General features: G+C 57.1%; 1 protein-coding gene across 1 annotated transcript; it reads left to right on the top strand.

The window, feature by feature from the left end:
- Positions 1-2182: 2182 nt before the first annotated feature.
- Positions 2183-21893, top strand: VOLCADRAFT_87471 (uncharacterized protein; the record flags this gene model as incomplete). Its single annotated transcript, XM_002947228.1, has 33 exons — positions 2183-2354; positions 3345-3449; positions 3741-3859; positions 4113-4233; positions 4897-5003; positions 5362-5460; positions 5969-6121; positions 6917-7078; positions 7676-7783; positions 8089-8201; positions 8647-9037; positions 9649-9766; positions 10544-10854; positions 10949-11039; positions 11396-11541; positions 11860-11946; positions 12663-12798; positions 14495-14619; positions 14711-14806; positions 15171-15259; positions 15497-15600; positions 16102-16234; positions 16527-16765; positions 17028-17212; positions 17691-17849; positions 18158-18211; positions 18420-18532; positions 18826-18980; positions 19602-19750; positions 20042-20206; positions 20626-20691; positions 21218-21370; positions 21729-21893. The coding sequence occupies 33 exons, from the start codon at positions 2183-2185 to the stop codon at positions 21891-21893; spliced, it is 4689 nt and encodes a 1562-aa protein (XP_002947274.1).
- Positions 21894-22347: the final 454 nt, after the last annotated feature.

The following is a 22347-nucleotide window of genomic DNA, read 5'->3' as shown; positions in this document are numbered from 1 at the left end:
GGCTTCCGGGCGGTCCAATGGATGCAGCTCTCCGGCTCCCTGACCGGCAAGCGGTGCAACGTGCAATATCCAAATTAGGTGGTGTCGGAAGACACCGGTTCGCAGGAGTTCGAACCTCATAGATGTCATCTGTCCGGCAGACTGTACTTAACATAGCGGCCATACATTTTACAGGCTCAAAGCCTGTTTTGAACCCCCTCTTGGACAAGAACATACGATTCGTGGAAGTGTAATGGCGCATGCACGTTACAAGCGGGATGCACCTGTTGTACGCGGCCTTCCGCACGCGCCTACGGAAGATGTTACCATTAGCAGGCACCGCCCGCAACATTAAGGTGCACTCAATGTGCATCGGTGGGAACAGTGTGGCGGCCGACCGCGGAGAGCCGGCCGAGCTGCACCAGGCGCACGGCAGGTGGCGCACAGACGCAATGGTGCAGCGCTATACCCGGCGCGACACAGCTGCTAAACTTGAAGTTTCCCGCTGACTCGGCCTCACGGTGGGTGGTTATCTCTTCGGTCTGCAGTGTATAGGCCCTTGGCAGCTGGTCCCCACTCCCCTTCGTCACTCTTTCACAGCACGTTCTTTCTGGTCAGCTTCGGCAGAGCCACGAGATTACAGGTTAAGGGAGATAAATGCACAGAATAGCTAACTCAGCTGCGACGGAGCGAAGCGATGGGAGCCTCTAGGTCTGCTTCTGTGCGACTGTCGTACAGCAGTGGCACCGAGTGGCGAGCATATTGCACTTCCGCTCCTCGTTCACAGGCATCCTGCCTTTCAGCTTTCATAGCTGCTAGTGACGTGGGTTTGGGAGTCCATCCTGGGGAGGTGGATTCTATCTATATGTCCATGGCGGTAGCGGCAACAGCAGTCTCTTCGGAATTGGCAAATCCAACGTAGTTAAGGGGGCTGTCATGCTGTCACATTGCAGGGCAGCAGCATCGGCAAAGCATCGTGTGCATGCGGGAGGCTAGCGGTGCGACGCAGGGCAGTGGTGGCACCGCAGTGTATGGGCGTCTCTCTCTTCTATTCCTTTCAAGGAAGCTGTTGTTCATGTCATACGCGCCTCTCGCCTTGTACTTAATAGTGCGTCTGCTTTTCTATCTGTCGCTGCAAGTCGTTTGCCAGCATGTGTTGGCTGCGCTTCTCTTCCTACCTGCGTGTGTGCCGCTCTGTAGGAGGCATAATGAGGCATCCTGACGTTCTGCACAACTGGAGAGGAGCGGTGCAAGGAGAAAGATGTCGCGTGTGATCTGCAATGCTGTAATTTTCGCCGGCAGGCAGGTCGTCTGGCGGCATAAGGTTAGCAGCTGTGCGTCCCGCCCAGATACCTTGTTTTCATGTCTTGGCTTGTTAAGCCAATGGTTGTGATCTGGGTGAAAAAATGGCTGAGGCAGGGGTTGTCTTTTAGGGATTTGCCGAAGTGTGTGGGGCTGACGGCATGTTTGCACGTGTCTTCCAAGGATTCCAAGGATTGGAACCAACGGTTCCGCCTGCATGGCCAAATCCGGCATGATACGCGTTCCCATAAGCTACATTTCCGGAATGCGATATTCTTCTTACCAACCAACACAGACGCACAAGGCTTAGACCCGCCGTCACAGTCGCTCAACAATAGTTAAAAGACATGGGGGGCTCTTGTGTCGCCTACTACTACTGCTGCTGCAGCGCCGCGGCTCATTCCAGCTGGCTTGTTGGCGGAAATTGTCCTTGTCCTGCTGCACAAATGGGCATCCCTCATGCACCTAACCTCTATGCATCACTGCCATTATGCCACAACATGACAGCGCACAACCCCATGTGCGGAAGCACACAGCGGAACGGGTCGATTACAGGCCACTCTCTTGCTGCTTGGTTCACAGCGTTGTTTCACAACTTGGCACAAGGTAGGTAAAATGTGCGCATATGGTGGTAAGCGACCTGTGAGGACCGCCGACGTGACCCAGCACTGTCCTGGCCCGCCCAGAGGAAACGTTGTAAGCTTCCTGCCTTCTAGCGAAAGCAACCCCTCCATGGGCGGGTGTGGCAGGTGGCTGGCCGGAACAGCTAATATGGGCCTACACGCCACATATGGGCCGCGCGGCGCACCTCACCACCGCCCGGCAGCAGGCAGATCTGTCATGCTGCTGGTACCGGTGCTGTTCCAGCGCAATGAATGCTGCAGGTGCTCCACCGAAATATATGGGTTTATGGGTCTTGAGCTGCACCCTTGCTTCGTCTCCGGGTCCCGGGCATTCTTGCTCTCGAAGCTCCCTACTTGGGTTGAAGCCCCTGGGAGTCCTGCGTCGGCGCCTGTGGCATTCGCTTGCGCTGCTGACCGGAGGACCGCTTGTACTTGGCGTAGAAGCCCAAGGTGCGGTCAGGTGCGGCCTGGTCGGCTTGGTCAGCGTCGGCCTCGCCCTTTATGTTGTGGCGCCAGAGATTATGGTTGTACACGTCCTGACGTAATGGGAATTGTGCACAAAAAGGGTATGTGGGGGAATATGCTTTTGAGTGATGGAGCTTCGGAAGAGGAGAGGGGCGCAAGCTCTTCGTGCCCGTGGCGGGGTGGCGTCGATGGAGGGGGGAAAGGTGGACTCTCCTGATTCACCACAAGAACGATGCATTTCATCACGTAACTCACTGCCCGGCCAAATTCGGATGCGATGGTTCGCTGCGTGGTGTGCTGGACATCGTGTCGCCACTTACAAATTTCAGGAAATATGGTTGCTCACGCCGCAAGGTCGTTGGAATTGTAATCGAGGCACCGTTGCTGAGCACAAGCCGCAAGCTACGAAAGATAGGCAGGCTTGGTTGGCTGGCCATCAGCGCATCGGCTCTAGTGTAATAATGGAAAGCGCCGGGAATGCTTCAACTATTAGCGATCGCTGCACAGCATGCCAACATCGAGTCTCTACAGGTAACCGCGTTACGTTTACGAGGCAGGTCTGAAAAGTGAAAACTGCACTATGCTTCCGTACCCTCCACAGCAACATCAGTAACCTATAGCAGAGAAACTGCACATGTCATTGATTCGTTTATTTACTGCAAGTAGTGGACACCCCACTGTCCTCAAGGATAGGATGTCTATACTTGTCCGTTGCCTTGACGCGGCAGCTGCACGGTGACCTTGCGCTGGCCAGCCTCAACTTTTGAAACAAACTTATTACAAGAGGGGTTGAATATTAACGGGCCCGTAAGCGGGTCGTCCTCTCAGGATGCCGACCAGACAGGCAGCAACTTTGCTTCTCAACCATGAAATTGCATCTGTTATTACCGCTATGCGGCATAATGCAAAATGGGCTATGGTACCGCGATACTATGTGAGTTGACTCTGCGGTCTAGTGCCCTGTTTCAACGTCAGGCGCGACAGCGGGCATGTTCTACCTGCAGGAGGAGGACAGAAATGAACCCAGCAAATATGATGATGCCTTTCGGGATCTACGGGCGGAGATTTTTAAGCATCACGGTGAGGACTGCTGTTGGATCGGAGTTCGCAACACCCGGCTGCCCCAGGGCTCTAATCGGCGTCACACCCTATCGTCTGCAGACTGGAAGGAAGTAAACCCTATGACCTACTTATCGCCGTTCCTCAACTTAATTAAAGCCTCGGACGTGAGCGGCCCTATTACTGGAGCAGCAGCGGTTGCACTACAGAGGATTCTCGCCAGCGATCTACTGGGTACGCGGGCAGGTGTTTTATCTTCAGGCAGTCCTTTCCGGAGGCGACGTAAACCTTGACGTTGGGGCTGGGTCGCAGGTCCTGGCACCCGCAATGTCGAGGCGGCGATAAACCAAATCGTCGAGGATGCGACGCAATGCAAGTTTGAGTCGACGAACAACTCTTCAGACGAAATAGTCCTCCTGAACATTGTCCAGGTGTGCCGGCTCCGGGTTGCAAAACGACGGGCAGAGCGGTCCCCGGGGCCCCAATAGCTGAAACCTGGCAGTGCCGCGTGTCTACTTGGGCATGAGCATATGGCCTGCATAGGGGCTGCTTCATAACGCCGCTGGAGCGCTGCCTGCGTACAAATGGGTCCCCGTGCTTCTGTTACTGTGCCGTACGGAAGGTGCCACACGTATGCTGTCCGCTCACCACACACGTCCTTCCCAACGACCCTCGGCGAGGCAGGTCCTCGGCCAGGCCTTGGAGAGCCCCGCGGGGCGCTATCTGACGGACGAGTCGATATGCAAGGCGGTACAGGCCGCGTTTATGCTTGGGGACCCTGTCAAGAAACCAAAGGAGTATGGAGGTGCGCAGGCACAGGGAGGTGCCTGACAGGGGCTGGCAGCAGCAAGACTGGATGCAGCTTTACAGATCAAAGTATAGCCAGGACGCAGGCGCTGCGCGACTGGGTTCAAGTCTGTGCGGTAATGGTGGTGGCGGCTTGGGCAGCACCCTGCCGCGAGCTTGGAGGGTGGCAGCTCCAGTGCACCTCAGTGGCTCTTTGCCTGAGCGCCGCCAAGGGACTGATGTGGACGGAGTGGCAGGAAACCGGGACGAAGGGCGCGCGGCCACAGAGCCAAGCCCCTGCGGACGGCTGAGGCGTCGGCATGGATGCGGCCTTGTTAGAGTTTGACGGCGAGGACCGTTTTACCGCATCGAGTGCAGTTGCCGTCATTGTGTGGGGGCTTGATGGGGTGCCCAAACTCCGAGCTTGGGGGTGTGAACGGGTTACTGGATGAGAGCCCGAGGTTTCCACTTCTAGAGTTCATGCACGGCTGTAAGGGCTTCAATGCTGGAAGCTGGACTTTTGTGATAGCTCCGCGGAGCCATGTACCTCTCGACGGCCGTGCCTGTCCGTCTCCCCTTCCTGCATTCTTACCACTGCAAATCTGGGTGTCTGCGGTCTCCCTCATGTTTGGGTATCGCCAGGTTCAATGGTTGCCGTTTCCTTCACCTCCCCACCCTACAGACATCATGGGCTACTATTCGCGTCAGACTTGCGGTGCCATGATCCGCACTGTGTTTAAGAACGTGGCAGAGCAGCTGCAGGCAGCACAAGAGGCGGAGATGGAGCACGTGAGTGGCCTGGGGTCCCGCTCGGTATCGCGTCGTTAGGGCCAGCATCTGGGAGGCTTTTGCTCGTCTCTAGAAGCTCGGGAACCGCGTCCTCAGCCATATGTTAATTTCCTTGGCGATGCTGTGCTGCTTGGGAGACAGGTACATGTTTTCGCAGGACAGGCGTGCTTGGCTTGTGAGCAGTCGTGCCGACCGGCAAACGCTGCAATATGGAGCTTTGTTGGGGTCGCGGGACGGCCCTGGGTTGGCGGGTCGGGCCGGCTGTGGGGGCTCTCGTTATCTCCGCCCTGCATCGCCTCAGCAGCAAATGTCCGTTCCCATTCCACTATGCGGGTTTCTGTCGATGTGCACCCCGCAGCAACCGGTTCCGGAGCCAACCTGTCGGTACGGCGTCCGGGCGGCCATGAACATCCTGGAGTTCCTTATCGACCTCATCCATAAGGGTCCATCGCTCCAGGTAGGAAGCCCTCGCCGCATAGGACAGGGAGGGAATTTGTGTGTGCTTCCTCCCTAGGCAGCGAACCGTGTGTCCGTCGGCTCCAGAGATGTGGGGGATTGGGCAAATTGGCCCTGGGGCGAGTGGGTTCAAGGAAAAAAAACTTACGAATTAGGCAAGCCCTCGTAATGAAAAAGTGTTATGGACCGTACAAAGCTCACAGCGGGGTAGTACGTGGCGGTGGAAGAAAAGGGCAGCGACTGGTAAGGGTAACTAGAGGAGAAGTCGGAGCGCTGTGGGCTCGGTTAACTCGTTCTGGGCGGAAAGGGGAGGAAATGAATTATCCGATGCCATTCGTGAAGCATCATGTACACCAGCCACACGCCTAGCATTACGATGACGATCATGCACTGCTGTGCTGCTGTTACCGATGTCACGGAATACCTCCATGTTGTGTGTGCGTGCACGCCGTTCCTGCCGTCACTGCTGCCTTGACGGACGCTGCCCGGGCATTCGTCCTCCTCTGCAGGGTGCCACAAAGGAGACGGTGGAAGAAATGGTGGTGTTTTCTCTGGACACTATCCATTCCATCATCTGTGTAGCGGGTAGCGCACTGGTGCTGGCTGAGCCCCTGGCGCGGCTGGTGCAGGTGGAGCTCTTACATGCCATGTGCCAGGCTGTGGTGAGTGTTGGTCGCCTGGGGAGTTGGGAGTTGGGGGTGCTTAGTACGCACTGCCATTGCCGTTACTGCAGTTTGGCAGCTTGGTAGTCACGGCGCCACTCTCTACAGTGTCGCTTTCACGACACTTCCTACTCGGGTTGTTTCGTAGTGACAGCAAGGTAGCTCCTTGGGTGACGCCGTGTCGTGGGGTTTTCAAGCTGGCCGTCGGTGATGGTGATGGTAGTAATGCAGTCGTGGGTGGCATGTATTGGAAGGATGCTACCGAGGGAATGGCAGCGGTGGCAGCGGAGGGGGGTTGTGCCAACAGGGTAGGCCGGGACAGGGTCGGGTTGCACATTACGGGAGGGGCCCAGGTTGAGTGCTGTGGGGAAGGAGAGAGTTGGAAGAAGGGATTGGGCCTAGCTGAAGGAATGAAAAGCGTGGGACGGGGCGGGGTCATTTGGAGATCAGAATTGTGGGAGATTTTGCACTGGGGATGATCCTCGATGGGGCCTTGGATGTCTAGTGGGGTCCTGGGCATGGTATGGGGATGCGGGGTGGCGGGCGCTATAACAGGAACGGTGAGTCCCTTGTCACAGCAGGGCGTATCGGTGCAAGATGCACCAGGGGACTGAAGCAGAAAACCCGCGGTATGATGAAGCGCTGTCCCTCGGCGCGCGGTTCGGTGGGCCTGGTCTCCGCAGCTGTTCCTCCCTGGACTTCGGCATGTTGGTGCTTTGGATGTCGGCAGTTGACACTTCAGAAAATGTTACGTTTCCCAACCCATGACTGTCGTACCTCTTCAACCGTCCGCAGGTTCAAAACCCTAGCATTGCTGTCATCACGGGCTTTTGCCAGACGCTTCTTTGTGTGTCCACCTACCTGGGCCACGTTAGCATGGCGCAGCTGGAGACGGTGATCCAGCGGGTGCTGCTGCGGCTGGCCGACGGCAAGGGCGTGCCGGGGCTCGAGCAGCAGGTGCGGTCCCCGCACGTGTGTCTTTAATCCGATACCGGGCTGTGTGGAGAACACAGGAGATGTAGCGGTTGATTGGGCGGTGCGCAGGGCATGGGTGCAGGGCTCCGGAGCAACCTTGAGATATTGTAGGCCCTACGATTGATTTGGGCTGCCAAAGCTGGCAAGATCCGTTTTTGTGAGCCAGGCGGCTAGTTGCGGGCGGCACGGGGGATGATGGGTGCGTGGGGAACGCAGCATCAAGCCGACAAAACTCGCCTGCGCGGCAGGCCATGATGTGGGTATTAGCCTTAGCCTTAGAACGAGCGATGCGGCTTGCATTTCTTCCTCGCTGGGGTCGCCACCAGTTCGTCGGCTTTCACACCGGAAGGCTGCCCTCGTATTGCTCCATCCCCTCACGCCGTCGCTGTCTCGTTCTTCTCCCAAGCCCATAATTGCCGTCATCTGTCCCTCTCTCCCTGCTGTTGTTCGCTGCTAGCTACATTTACGAGTACAATCTCGGAGACTGCGTTGGGCTGATCTCTCAGCGTCTGCAACTGAAGGTTGACTTGCATCGTGAATGTACCATTCTCCTTCGTTCCTGTTTCTGCTACCCCTCAGGAGGCAGCTTTGGAAGGACTGTTGGACCTTGTTCGGCAACCCAACTTCGTACATGATATGTTTGTCAACTGTGACTGCCGCCTGGAGCGAGCAAACCTGTTCGAGGAGGTAGGATATCTTTTTCGCGGGTTTTTAAGGGGGAGGTATGCGCGCGTCTCGGAAACTCAAGAGGTAGGATACACCTGACTTGATTCGTTGGGATTGCCATTTTTGTTCGCTTCTGCCACGGCTGAAACAGAGCCGGACCGCCTGCCGATCGGCCGTCTTCGCAGCTAAACTTTCTCGCCGCCAGCGGCGTGTTCACTGTCCTTCCCTTCCCTTGCTGCGCAAAAGTCAGGATTTACTTTCCCCCAACCTCAATTGTTCATGTCCTGATGTTTTCCCTTCTAACTCGGCCGTTTCGGCGACCGCAGGTCTGTTCGCTGATCTCAAAGACGGCCTTCCCGGTTTCCAAAACAAGCGTTGGGCCACTCAACTTCATCAGTCTGGAGGCGCTGTTGGCGGTACTAGGGGCTCTTGCGCAGAGGTGAGTGGGCGAGGGGGTTGCTCGGTAATCGTCTGGGCAAGTTGGCAGTGGAACTCAAGATGCTGAACGCGGTATGGATCATTGGCTTGGGCAGGATTGGGCTAAACAGGCACGAAGGGAACAGAGACGCACGGAGCGTGCGTACCACGATAATGGCAAGGCCCCTCGTGGTAAATGCCGTAGCCAGGGCAAAGCGCGGCATTAGGAGGAGGAGCACATTGAACCGTTGCCGCTGCACCATTGTCTGCCTTGTGCATGCACGCAGCATACACCTGGCCGCACGTGGACGCGCGTCAGTTGGCCCGATACCATGAGTGTAGGCACACAATCGCCGAATTTATCTTAGCCGTCCTTCAATCCCCATGCCATGTCCAAATTTTACCACGGAACCCCCAAAACATACACTAAGAGCCGTGCTACTCCAACCCCGCCGCCTCACACTCAGTGCTCGCAACGGACAGGAGCTGCTGGCCGCGCCCGCCGCCGCCAGCGAGCTGCCCTTCTATGTTGATCTGTGGGGTCCGCTGGTTGCTGGGCAGCACCCGGACTTTTCCCTCTTGGCGGATGTCTTGCTGGCACCGCACCCTTACACCCACCACCATCACCACCTGCACCACGGTCATGGGCACCACGGGACGCAGCTAGGCGTGTCGCGGCAGTCGTCCGCGGCGACGCCAGGGCCGGCATTGCCGCCTCCGGAGTCCGCAGCGGCGGCAGCGGCGGGTGGTGGCGTGCTGAGCGCAGCGGAGGCTGCGGCAGCGGAGGCGTCGGCGGCCTTGCGGTCGGCGGGGTCGGAGGCGTCATCGTCGTCGCCGGCTGGGTCTCAAGGCCCGCAGGTAAGAGTTAAGAGGAGCAGGGTGCAGGGTGCTCCTGGGGAGCAGGGGAGTGAAGGGGTTGATGTGTAAATAAGGGAGGGATGATATGGGAGATGGGATCTCGTAAATAGGGGACCGGCGGGCCAAGGGTCCTTCCGCCGCTTGTCATATCGTAAAATATTTGACCAAAACTCGACCCGCGGCGGAAGGGCCCCTTGGCCGTCGGCGTTATTCCTGGGCAGCTTGAAGCGATGGACGTCCTCAACTGAGGTGGGAGAAAGAAGAGAGGGAGCACCGGAGCTGACCGGTTGCTGTTGTTGTTGCTGTTGTTGTTGTTACCAAGCTTGTAAGCCTGAGAGCAAAGAAGCCGTTTGCACCTCCTTTGCGACCACGCCAGCGGGCTGTGGCCTGGTTTCCTCATTCTGGCCCCCGCCTACGGCGGGATTCCCACCCGCCTGGCTGACTCCGTTCCCTTCATATGCCGTTTATGTCATTGCCGTTTTTGGATGATCCCTCCTTTTTGCCCAGCTCTCCGGCCTGCAGACTCCTGCCTCTCACCGCTGCCTTTTCGTGTTGTGTGTTGTTGCTGACCTGTTTGCTTGTGTGCCGGCCCCCTCCGCGTCCCTCCGCAGCGGGCTACCAGCAGCGGCCTCCCACCCGGCTCGGGCGCGGGTGTCCGCGGGGTGCCGGTGACGGGGCCCTTGCAGCTACGGTGCGCCATGGCGGAGCGCTGCCTCAAAGCACGGATAGGTGAGACTTGGGGGAACCGCCGGGGAAAGGGATGAGGACGGCAAGGTTTAGTATCACGGGGCTGGGATGAGTGTGTGGAGCCCGGGGGTCGTGAGAACGCCGCGGGTAGGCATTTGGGTTTCATCAGAAGCCATGGGTTATTATGCCGCATGGCGTTAATTAAAGTCCGGGTTCGGGCAGAAAACATTGAGATGGATCGTGATATGATTTGTGAGATGGTAGCGGAGCCGCGCATGGTACATGGAGTGGCGTGGCTGGGAGCATAAGGGAATTCCTGGGGCAGTACAGATGACAGTGTGTGGATGTGCGTGGGCGGTTGGCGTAAAGGATCGCTTGTTGTGGTTATGGTTTGGTGAACTTGCTATGCGTCTGGAAAACGGCTGATTGGCTTGACGGCGGAAGAGGGTCATGGATTGCTTGACAAGGATGTTTATGGCGTGTGGGGTGTGGTGGACCCGGACAGGGAGGGAGGGGGGCCGAAAAAAACGTGTAATTGGCTTCATATGCGCCTGTGTGGTTTTGTCATCTTATCTCATGAAAATTGTGCAAGCTACTACCACGCCGTCTTAGCACACAGAGCGCCTAGGGTTGGCGTCCCTACTTTTTGGGACCACCTTTCATCACGAGGTATCTTGTCTACAATCCTCCTCCCTATCCTCGCCTTCTCCCTCTGCCCCTTGCATCTCACCCTGTATGTACTCCTCTTCCTTGCCACCTCAAAGCGTTGGGCTTGGTCTTACCTTCCCTGTCCGCTTCCCCGTCCTCTCTCATGCCCAGGCCTCGCCGTGGACCATTTTAACAAAGACTTCAAGAAGGGCTTTGCCGCCATGCAGACCGCCCGGCTGCTGCCCGAGAACCCACCCGCCGGTGACAGCGAGGAAGCCAAGGTTGAGGCGCGCAAAGTGCTGGCCACGCGGCTGGGCCAGTTCCTGCGCACCTGCCCAGGCCTCAACAAGACCACCATTGGGGAGCTGCTGGGAGACCCCGACCCGTTTTACCTGCAGGCGAGTGCCGGCCGTGGGCAGGGGGCTGAGGCTACCGCTGCGGGACTTTGTTTCAGCGGGTTTCAGCAGGGATGCCCCTTCCCTGTTGGGATTTCCTGCGCTGGATTTCCGCCCTCTGCGTAAGGTATATCTTTACAGTTACCTCTGCCCTCCGCCCCTTGGGCACATATTGCTGCAGGTCCTTGAGTCCTACACCATCGGATTTGACTTCGCGCACCTAAAGTTCGACTCAGCGTTGCGAATGTTCCTGGAGAGCTTCAGACTGCCGGGTGGGTGGCTGGCGGTGTGGGTGGGCGGCCTGGCCGAGTGGAACTGCGGTGTTGGGTGCTCGCTCCTCCTCGGACAGGACGGGCCGTCGACATCCACGCGTGTATTACCAGTTTCGTTTCGTAGGTGGTGGTTTCGTGTCCTTGTGGGAGCCTAGCTACCGCTGTTGCTCTTTCGAATCCTTTCCGGCTTGTATGGAGTCTTTTACATCTTTCAGGGGTAACGCAACTTAAGGTGCAACACACACACACACACACACACACGCACAAACTCACACGCACTTACTTGCTGCTGCAAGTAAGCGGCAATGGTAGCGTTTCTTGCATGTTGTTCATGTGTCCCTGCCGCTGCCCTGCAGGCGAGGCCCAGAAGATTGACCGCATCATCAACGCCTTCGGTCGCCACTACTACGCCAGCAACGAGGACGTGTTCCGCGAAGGTGATGCTGCGTACGTGCTCGCGTACTCGGTCATCATGCTCAACACGGACCAGCACAACAACCAGGTGCGCCAACGTTAAGGTCGAAGAACTTCAGGAGGGGAGAGTTGTCAGGCGTGTGGGAGGAACCGGGGCTAGGAAGGCTAGGTCGCGTTGTGTAGGATGGATGCCCAGGTGGCAGAGGGCCACAGGAAGTACATATCAAAGGTGAGAGGCGGGCCCGGATGGCGAAGCTAGACGTACAAGGAGAGGATAGGGCAAGAGCTGGATATAGCTACGGCCTGTTCTCAAGCTCTTGCCTTTAATGGCTCCGGTTTTGCCGGTACCAATCCCAAGCTCAACTTCAAGCCCCTGTCCACAACTCTGCCTTCAAACCACCCCCAGGTCAAGAACAAGATGACGCTCGAGTCGTTCAAACGCAACCTGCGTGGCGTCAACGCCGGGACGGACTTTGACGGGGTTTTTTTGGAGGTAGGCGGCCACTGCGCCGGGAGGCAGCAGTTCCTTACTTGCAGCCCCTTCGCTCCTCGTCTTTGCCGTGCACCATGGCCCCATTCCCTTTCCTGACTTGTAGCGCGCTTCCCTGCCACATCGTGCACTCTGAGTGCCAAGCCTTCAGCCACTATATAATTGACCATGCAATTTCCAGTCAACTAGATGGGTTGCGCCATTTGGGTCACATGCATTTCCTGTGAGCCACGTAGTTGCGATGTGCATGTCGTGTCGATCCGTCTGACTGCATCTACCTTCACTTCTCATGCCTGTCAGTCGGTTCTTTTCTCAGCGCGCCGCTTCTCCGAACGGCTGGATGGAATTAAGAGAATGGTGTTGTTCTTTGGGTGTCAAGGTGAACCATGTGGTGGTATTGTTACAGGCTCCCTTTCCCGGGAGCGAACTACTACCGTGCTGCTGTTGTGGCTTATTTTGGCTGTTCGTTCGGCTGTTTCGTTCTTCCCGTTAACTAATCTCCCCGCCCCGCCCTCCTCAGCGGGCCTCTACTTGGGCTTCATTAGACCATTACTTATGCAGCCTCCCAGAAATTAGGGGGCTTCTGCGTTTCGTGTTCGGATGTAATCAGGGCCCGCTTGCCTTCTCCTTACCCCTCCCCAACCCCGTGCCTGCTAGCGATGCTCTGCTTGCAACCGTTTTGCCCTGTTGCTCCCCTCTGTTTGTCTCACGCTCTGCAGGAGATCTTCACCTCAATCGTCAAGACGCCGTTGCGGCTGTCGGAGCCTGCTTCTATGGACATCAGCGAGCAGTGCTTTTACCAGCTGGCGCAGATTAGCGGCACTCAGCGGGGGCTGGTGGTGCCGTCGGAGGAGGGTGAGGTGATGTCGCAACTCAAGAAGAGGCGGTTGAAATACGATGTTGGTAATTGTGACATCGCGTACATATCCCAAGGGAGCGCAAACCTGGCCATGCTAGGCTGAACGAGTTCAAGTTGAAACGAAAAGAGATAGGACGAGAAAAAAATACACTTATGAAGGAAAGGGTAAGCACTTAATCCCAAGTGGGGGCACTTCGACCAGATATCAGCATGGAAGTTAACTTAGCTTCCATGCTAAGTTATTGTGGTTAGCGTTTCTCCATCGCGTGCAGCATGTCGTCACGCATCTCAGAGCGATGCCCTTATTGTGTACGGATTTCAGCGTGCGCAGCTGGTCCTCCATCATACAAAATTCACATTTCGCGCAGACCCTCGTGTCAGGAGATATGGTTATGTGGGGCAGCTAACGGCTAAGGAACAGCAACACATTGAAAGCGCATGAACGTGATGTGCATTTCCGAAGGACGAAAACCTTTGGACGATTTGCGCGGGGAAACCCATCCAGTGCTTGTAGCACCACGTAGCGACACCGGGTATGGTCTCCCGGCCAGTGGGGAAAACGCAGCTTCCTTGGACGATGCTACGTAAATGCTTAATTTGCCACTTGCGTCCAAATTATGAGAAGACAATTAAACGGCCCGAGACAATTAAACGGCCCGCTGCTTGGTGATAGCGAAACACACTCATCCTTAAGTCTGGCCACTCGAAGACCTTCGATGCCGGTACGAAGAATTCTGACCGCATGCTCAAGGTCACTCGTCAGAAAAGTATCATAGAAATCTCCTAGCCGTTCCCCTTCCTATTCACGAATAAGTTTTGGATTCCAGGAAGCGCACCAACGCGCTCGACCTGGAAACAGGTTATTGGTTGTCGGCCGAAATCAGCCTGGAAGTCGTCTATGGGCCCCCTCCCGGCTTTTGCGGACGTCCCCGCACTTGTGCGGATTTTGCACCGTGTAACCCTTTAGTGTTGGCGATGTGGACCCTGCGAGCCGCCGTAGGAGCTGCATCTGGAGTGACCATTGGGTCTTTCATAGTGCCATCGAGTGCATCTGTCCTGCACTTCAGGGTGGCTAGGGTGGCGCTTGGACCCGAATCTCAGCGCCATAGGATAGCACCCGTACGGACCTGGACCTCGACCAAAATGTAAATGGATGTCAATGGTCCACATTTACAATGCATTTGACCCGTCCAATGAGGCAGACATCCGCCTTCCGGCCTGCCTCTTAACGGCTCACTCTTTGACACGCTACATGTTAGCGCCGTGATCCGTAATGTAAAACAACGTAACGCAACGCACAATCTCTTTCACGGCGACTAGGATTCCGAAGGAGTTGTCATGCACCCCAACGCGGCACCTTCGCCGAAGGGCTTTTATCTGCATGGAAGACAAGCATTCCACACTTGGGCACATATAAAAGCCGCAGAGAGAACCGTCAAAATCTCCAAGGAACAGAGATTGAAAGGAAAGGAGGACAGGAGAGGGAGGCGGATAGGGGATCCTTAGAAAGGGAATTGATGAAGAGGGAGGAAGGTTTGCGTTCTTGGTCACGCGCTAGGTCACTTGAAGCTCCCACATTAACCTCTCCTTCACCCCATATCACACATACACCCCTCGTTAACATGATGTGTCGCAATGCCCTTTTTTTCTCCCTCCGCCGCGTCGTTGTGGGGGTCCCGGGTACCTTTACAGGCCGGCATCTGTTCGACACCACAATGTTTCGGCTTATCTGGGGCCCCGCCGTACACGCCATGTGCGCCATTGTGGATAACTGCTCGAATGAGTCGCTCGTATCGTCGGCACTGGAGGGGTTACAGGTGCGTGTGTTGTTGCCTTTCCCCAGCCCCTTTCCATCGTAATTAATTTATCCTTCCTTTCCTCGCTTTCCTTGCTGGTCCTGCACTCCAGATGGCCTGCCAAATCGCGGCAGCGCACGAGTTAGAGGATGTGGCAGACTCGATTATTGTCAACCTGTCCAAGATTCCCTTGCAGCATCTGGCAGCGGTGAGTAGGGGGAAAGAAGAGAGAAGGCATGGGAATGCACGGGGGGTGGCTTGCGGACTGGTGTCGCTGGGTGCTGGCCCGGCTTGGTCCAGTTTGGACTGTGTGTTCGGCTGTGCTAAGGATAGGCCTGCAGGGCGGCTCAGTGGGGTAGTGAACACATTGATTGACATAGGCACAAGGGGCGGATTTGGGTGGGAAGGCGCGTGGTGATGATGGTGGTTTGGGAAGGGACATGTCCTTCACCTGCGTCCAATCTCCCAACCCCTTTCCATCATGCATGCTTCCAAACCCCCATCTCAATCGCCAGCCACTAACCCGTTAACCCATTCACATAATCCTCCCTCCTACCGATTCCGGTTTTCAGGTGCCCACATTGTCCCGCGCGGATGTCATGTTTGGCCGTGACTACAAGATACGGGCGGTGACGAGCACCCTAGCTATCGTGATCAACAAGTGAGATTGCGCTTCTCGAGTATGTCTGAGGAGTTTAGAACGTAGCTACGTTTGGTGCTGACGCTGAAGCTGTTGTTGTTGGTGGTGATGATGACGGTGCCACCTAGTAGCCCTAGGACGGGGATGAGAAGGTGTTGAAGGCAGGGTTGCATAGCAGAGGGCCAGAGCGCTGCCTTAATGAGAGGTCGTGGATATCCTTGCGCACATCACCTGCACGAATCCCCCGATATCGTGCAGGCACGGCGACTGCCTTCGCGGTGGCTGGGCAAACGTGTTGGACCTGGTGCTGCACCTCTACCGCAAGATGCTGCTGCCAGACAGCTTCTGCAAGGCACTCAACGGTAGGCGAGGGAAGGCGCGGGGAACAAGGCGAAGGAAAGTGGAAAGGGAGGAGAGCTGAAAAGGCTCTCTGAGCATGTAAAGCTTGTGAAAGGGCTATCTGAGCATGATACGTTTTAGCTTGTTATCCTCAGACAACCCGATCTTCATTACGCTGCGCAATCTAGGGGTTTAATAAACGAGGTTAAAAGTACGGTGACGCTCTCCTTGTAGGGGCAGCGCCGGCAGGGGAGAGTATTGGGGGAGGGCCAAAGGAGCTGTTGTTGGTGGCCACTGCGACCTGTGCCGGATCGCTCGGACAGGCGGTCGGGGTCGGGAGGGCCCCCCGGGAACTTAAGGGTCTGTTTTCTATGGTACTGCTATAGGTTCGGTCCTGGGGTTTGGGGACTCTGCCACCATCTGTTGTCACTGAAGTCAAATTTCCTTCTTCTCCTCCTTCTTCTTCTTCTCCAATACCTAAAGCATAGCTTGTTACCCCTCCCATCACCTCGGTTGTGTCTCAGGTGATGTGGACGGCGATGGCGGGTTGGTGGTTCGGGAGGTGGATAGCGTGTCGCTCAAGGTGCGGCGGCACCTGCTGTTGCGGCAGGGCTCTAACTCCACCGGTGCATCGTCCATTTTCAAGCATATATCCAGGTGGGTGGGGCCGGGGCCTGGCGTACGAGGCCATACGATGCCAGACGGGCCCAAGGACCACTTGCCGATCCTCCCCGCCTCCGCATGTGCTGGCTGAGGTGCGGAGTCTTTTGGAGGTAGTGACAGGTTAATAAAATTGCTCGAACCGTTGGCCCTTATGCCCAAATCCTTCGATTTAGGTTCCTTCGGTTTGGGTTTTTGAGTTCGCCCGCAATTTCCGTCCTCAATTTCCCACCGCCTCTCACTTCCCGACCGTCGTCGCCACCCTCCTGGGCACACCACCTACCGGCAGCAGCTTCACGCAGATCTTAACTCTGGGCAGTGACCTCCCCCAATCCGAGTCGTCGGTCGGACGCGCCTCACGCGCTGACGGCACGCAAAGCTCTGCCGTGGCCGCGGCACGGGCGGACATGGACAAGGCGGATATGCAGCTTAGCGAGGTGGAGCGGGCGGCCGTGGCTCGGGCCGAGGAGTGCCTCACGGCATGCTGCTTGGAGGACGCCTTTACGGATAGCAAGTTCTTGAAGCAAGGTGGGTTTGGTGCTGGCATATATGCGGTATATGGGTTTGGTGTTGGCTATGTGCGGTTGCAGTAGGCGCCCTTGCCCGGGTCTGATCTTACCTTGTTAAGCACCCTCCGACAGCCGCCGACTACCTTGTGGACGGTAAATAGTTGGTGCTCCGCACAACCAGCGGTTCACAGTTTAGAATGCTGAGTTCTCTGTGTTCGCTGGTCTTTTCCTGAACCCTAAGTCCCATCCCAACTTCTTTGCGCTTGCGTCTTCCTGTTTAGAGTCTCTGGTGCAGCTGGTTCGCGCCATCTGCTCCAGCTCTGGGCCTATCCCACGCTCCAACTCTTCTTTGGGCAGCTATCCCTGGGACGTGTCGGAGGTGTGTCTGGAGCTGCTCTACACGGTCTTGCTCCGGAACCGGGACCGGATCACGCTGCTGTGGCCGCGCGCCTATGAACATTTCCAGGTGGGTCAGGGTGATATATCGTGATGCGTACGGTGGAGTGAATCGTTCGCAGTAACATAGTTATGTACCCCACCTATACCGAACGGGGGGGGCTTTCGGGGTGGTGGGGCCCGGGAGTGTCGCGGGGGTGTCGGGATTGCAGGCTCTCGCACATCTATGGTCCGTCTCCTGCTCCTTCATCCCGTTCGTACTCTGCAGCGTGGCTCTCCCAAGCCTTGTGTTGCGTTCCCCCACGTCGCCCATCTCCTCCGTTTTGTCCTCCTCCTCTTCTGATGGTACGTCGATTTGTGTTTTCTTCGGCGCAGTTGTTGGACGGCTGAGCTGTCTGTCCGGCCTTGCCTTGCTCTGGTACCTTTTAGCACATGGACCCCATCCAGTCCGAACCGCATCATTCACAACGTTGCCCCACACCCTGGATGATAAATTAAGCCACTCCCTCACAACCCTCCTTTCTACACCACATTTTCACCACGGGCAGACCATCTTGAGCCACTCTCGCGAGTGCGAGCCGGTGCTTGTGCAGAAGGCCATCATGGCCATGCTGCGGCTTTGCCAGCGCCTGCTGCCGTACAAGGCGGCGGATATTAGCGAGCCGCTCATGCGGGGCATACAGCTGCTGTCGCTGGTCGATGAGCAGGTGGGGTACATCTCCTCATATGCTTGAAGACATTATGCTGATATAGTTAGGACAGGATATAATATAACAGCACTAGCTTTGGGACGATGGCGCCATGCTCGAGGCTTAAATGGACGCGGCATGGATTACGTCGTTTGTGCTGTCCAACTCTCCATAACCACGTCTATCCCGCGCGTCTTATTGACCTCTGAACTGATACCCTGCCCATTCTGTCCGCTTACTACGTGCTCATCCCACTTTTCGCTGAGGCTTTATTACTTCCCTGAAAGCCAAGCCGTGACATGAAACCCGCATCCGCCATTCTGCAGGTGGCTAACGACCTGGCGTCCACCATTGCCTCGGAGATCCAATCACTGTTGCAGGTGCGGCGTGCGATCGGGTCCTGTGCGGTGGTTGGGTGGTTGGGTAGCTGAATGGGTGGGGGGTATTATAAGTGGTAGGGGTGCGAGTCAAATTCATGTTCCGAGCCGGAATCGGGTGCTACTGTTCGTCATGTTTTCTTCATCGTCACCTGCCTTCGTCCACCCCTTTTCACCACCTTTGCCCCTCCGTCTTCGAATCCCCTGCCAGGGCGCTGCCGCCTACCTGACGAGCACTCAGGCCTGGATGAGCATCTGCACGCTGATCAAGGTCATCCACTTGGACCCACCCTCCTTTCCGGTGTGCCTGGACACAATCACATGGTGGGCAGGTGGTGGGTTGGGGGGTTGGCGGGCGGTGAGTTGGTGGCGGCATGCCAGCAGCTCGGTGGCAGCTTGCGGGGTGCCTAGGGGGCCACCCTGGCTGGCTAATGTTAGCAGACCTTTCAAGGCAGAGTCCGGAACAGGGGAAAAGGAGGGACAAGTTGACGCCAGAGCACCTTATCGTTGTGGGACCGAATCGATTCCTGACCAGTTTCCTGCTCCCTGCTACTTTCCTCCTCCCCCTCATGCATAACCATTCTTCCCGGTTCCTCCGTCTCCTGCTGGCCCCCTAGGGTTTGCAATGAGACGCTGTCCATGATCAACTTCACGGCGGTGGTGCCCACGGCGGTGGACTTGTTGGAGAGGGCAGTGGCCGACCCGCGCAGCGGGGAGTGGAAGGGCCACCCAGCGCACATTGGCCAAGCCATCCGGGTCGTCACGTCTGTAGGTGCGTGCTGGCGGTGGGGGAGGTGGTGTCACGTTACGTCCGTAGGTGGGTGCTGGGGGAACCGAGTGTCAGGCTGACAGAGCACCTTTATCGGAATGTAGGCCCTGCGGCTATAGATGGATCGAAGGAGGGATGCCTCGCGTGCCGTGGTTGCTTTATACTTCTTGGGCTTGCCTTCTTATCGGCATTAATTTTGGTGTTGTATTGATGATGGTATGTTGGTGTTGGTTGTGGTCGTCTTGCCGGGCGCCGGGGGAGCCTAACGACGCCATACCATGCCATTCTTACTTCGTCAGGAGTTGCGACTTTCTCTGTGATTATTGTTGCCCGTGCCTGTGCTCCCCCGCGTCACTGACTGGGCCTGCTCTGACGCACCCTAAATGGGGTTCCTGCGTCTGCCCGCACGTGCACATCTTTTCTGCTTTTTTTTCTGTCCCCAAAGCTCCAGCTCCAGCGCCTGGGCGTGAATGTCAGGTAGTAGTTAAATCAGATGCCACCCAAGCCCAATGCATCCGTTGATATCCCCCCTGCACATACACACACATGCAGCATTTCTCTTGCCTGGGCCGCACCGCGCATTACGGCGTTGCCTTTCGTTCCATCATGGCCTGTCCTGCACAGAGGAATGGTTGGAGCTGTGGTGGATTTCCTCTCAAGCCAAGCACTCCCCGGAGGCGCTCGAGGGACTGGGCTTCACCGCCTTCAAGCTGGACTCGTGGCACTTGCTCTTAGGCTGGTTGTGCCGCCTGGCGAAGAACCACAATGTAGAGGTGGGGAGGATAGGTGTGCGGGAGTGGATGGGCGAGAGTGACGGAGGAATGGCGGAATCCCGTCATGGCGCAGCTACCACCCTTCCCACCGCTAGCAGGCCTATCCCTCCCACCCAGTGTCTCCCCCTCTCTCTTCCTCCATGTTTTTTCAGTGATGGCCTTCCGGCCATGTCCGTAACTTTCTGCCCCTCGCCCGTTTCGTTTTCCCCATGCAAAGCGCCCCTGACCGCTTCCCGCCTGTCCCTCTGCTTTCCTCCCTTTGGTCCCTACCTCCTCCTCGCTTCCTGCCAGGTCCGTAGCGGTACCCTGCAATGTCTCCAGCGTGCCGTGGTGTCGGCGGAGAAGCTGGCCATCCCCGCGGAGGGCCTCACGCGCGCGCTGCAGGAGCTGCTGCTGCCGCTGGGCCAGGACTTGGTCAAGATGCTGGGGTCCTCGGCGGCCAGGAGCATGCCGCAGGTGCGGTACCGGGATGCGGCAGTACGTTGGTACCGTCTGTATGGATAAGCACTTCGCATGATTATTATTGCATCCATCCCGTCCGCCGTGCGCATGGACCAGGAACTGCCAAAGTTACGAGGACGTGCCGCGGTACGTTTCGCATGCTATGGGCTCATGCGGACGGTTGCGAAAGCGCCGCTGAAGGGAACGACAGGCGGGGGGCCCTCCTGCCTTTTAACCTCTTTCCCCCCTGCCTTTCGGCCTCTTCCTTCCCCGCTTTCAGCCTCGTCCTCCCCTGCCTTTCGGCCCCTCTTCCCTAAGAACTTTGTCGACTCTATCTGTCTGCTATTGGGGACCTTGAGAAGCTAACCCGCCGAATTTCTTGAGCTGGTTATAACATGTCTTCATCCTTCCTGCTCCTCGCCTCGTGTTCGCAGTGCGATGTGACTGTGCGTGAGCTGGTACGCGCGCTCTCCAAGATGGTGCTGCTGTTCCATGCGCAGGTCGGTGCATGCGAAAGAGATTGGACGTAACCGTCTACGGGGTTATGGGGGTATGACGTGAGGAGCATATCGGCGTTAGGCGGGCAGGTCTGGGCCTCGGTTTCGTTTTCCCTTTTTCAGCTTTGGGCACTCCGCAATCGCGAGGAGGGCTTGGAAAGCGCTCCCCCGTGACTCAATAGCCCTTTTTCCAGCGCAACCCGTCTCTGCCGAGTAGGGGTAGTGGCTGGTTTGCTCTTCGAGTCCGGTGTAGGCGTGCTCCCATCTACCCTTTTCCCCTTTCCTTGGTCCCCCCTTGCGCCCTGTATATATTTCTGATGCAGTATCTGTCTTAAATCCTGGAGTACCCGTCTACCTCTGCTGTCTGCTCCAGTTGTCAGTGGTTCGCCTTGCGGCCTTCCTGTTACATGTTACGGTTATCTCCCCTTCTGCCTGCTGCGCCCTGGCCCTACCCGCCCCGGGTCTTAACGCTAATCCTGGCCTGGCCCTGAACCCCGGGGACCATCCTCTATCTTCCACTCCTCCTCAGTTGTCAAGCCTCCCAACGTTCGGTCGCGTGTGGCGGGGTATCTTGGATGTGATGGCGGTTGCGGCCGCAGCAAACAACCGCATGAACGGCGAGGTGCTGGCGGAGGCGCTACCTGAGGCTGCCAAGAATATGCTGCTCGTGATGCACAGTAATGTGAGGAGGATGGGAAGGTGGAGGGCGCTAGGCTGCATTTTTCCTTTGGGGGATGTATGTGCGTGTGTGTGTGTGTGGACCAACCGCCCTCTACTAAACCCCTCCGTCCTATTTGCGCTTATGAGGCGACACATCGCTGCAGCAAGTTCCACGCGTCTGTTTTACATCAACCCCGGGCCCCGGGTACCATTGCCCCTGTCTTCCCCACCCCGAGCCGGCTTCCTGCAACGCGGCGTGCAGTCCTGCATGCAATGCCCCAACCCACTTTGCCAACACTTCGTTACATTTAAACCCTCCGAAACATGTAACAAATAACATGTGTTCCTCTCTTCACCTGCGTGATGTGCCCTCCCGGTAGAAAATCCTGGTAGAGGGCTGGAAGGACCAGGACGGCACCGACCTGTGGGACTACACGTGGAGGCAAATCGCCAAGGCAGCACCCGGGGTCACGTTGCAGTCGCTGACGGGACACGGGGCGGCAGCGCGGGCGGCGGCAGCGGCCGGGGACAACGGGGGGCAATGAAAGCCCCGGGGTGGGCGCGGCGACGGCGGCGGCGACGGGGGCGGAATCGAATAGAATGTAGGGAAAGGTCTTGTCGGTTCGGATGGATCGGCTGCTTTAGTTGGGGAGCGGCGTGAAGCCGATGGCGCAGACGATGGGGTTAGGGGGAATGGCAGGATGGCCTTGAACAGCCACGGCAATTGTTGACCGTGCTGCTCATGTAGGGCGCTAGGTACTGAGCTCAAGGGGACATGGTAATAGCTGTAGTGGTAGTGAGCATGGGCGCGGGGGTAATCAGGGAATTGGGGGTAGCGCAGCGGTCCTTCTTTCCCCAGTGTCGGCGTATGTTGCGGAGCCACTTTTTGTTATGTAAGATGGTGACTGATGTGGCAAACTTGGACCGTCTTGAGATGTAAGGATTTCATGTGCGTGTGTCGGTCAAGTTGCCCGTGTGGTGCGCGTGTGGCTAGGTGCG

The sequence above is a fragment of the Volvox carteri genome, assembly GCF_000143455.1.
Source record: "Volvox carteri f. nagariensis unplaced genomic scaffold VOLCAscaffold_5, whole genome shotgun sequence".
NCBI lineage: Eukaryota > Viridiplantae > Chlorophyta > Chlorophyceae > Chlamydomonadales > Volvocaceae > Volvox > Volvox carteri.
The sequence above is the reverse complement of the archived record's forward strand: the minus strand, read 5'-3'. Positions and strand labels throughout refer to the sequence as shown.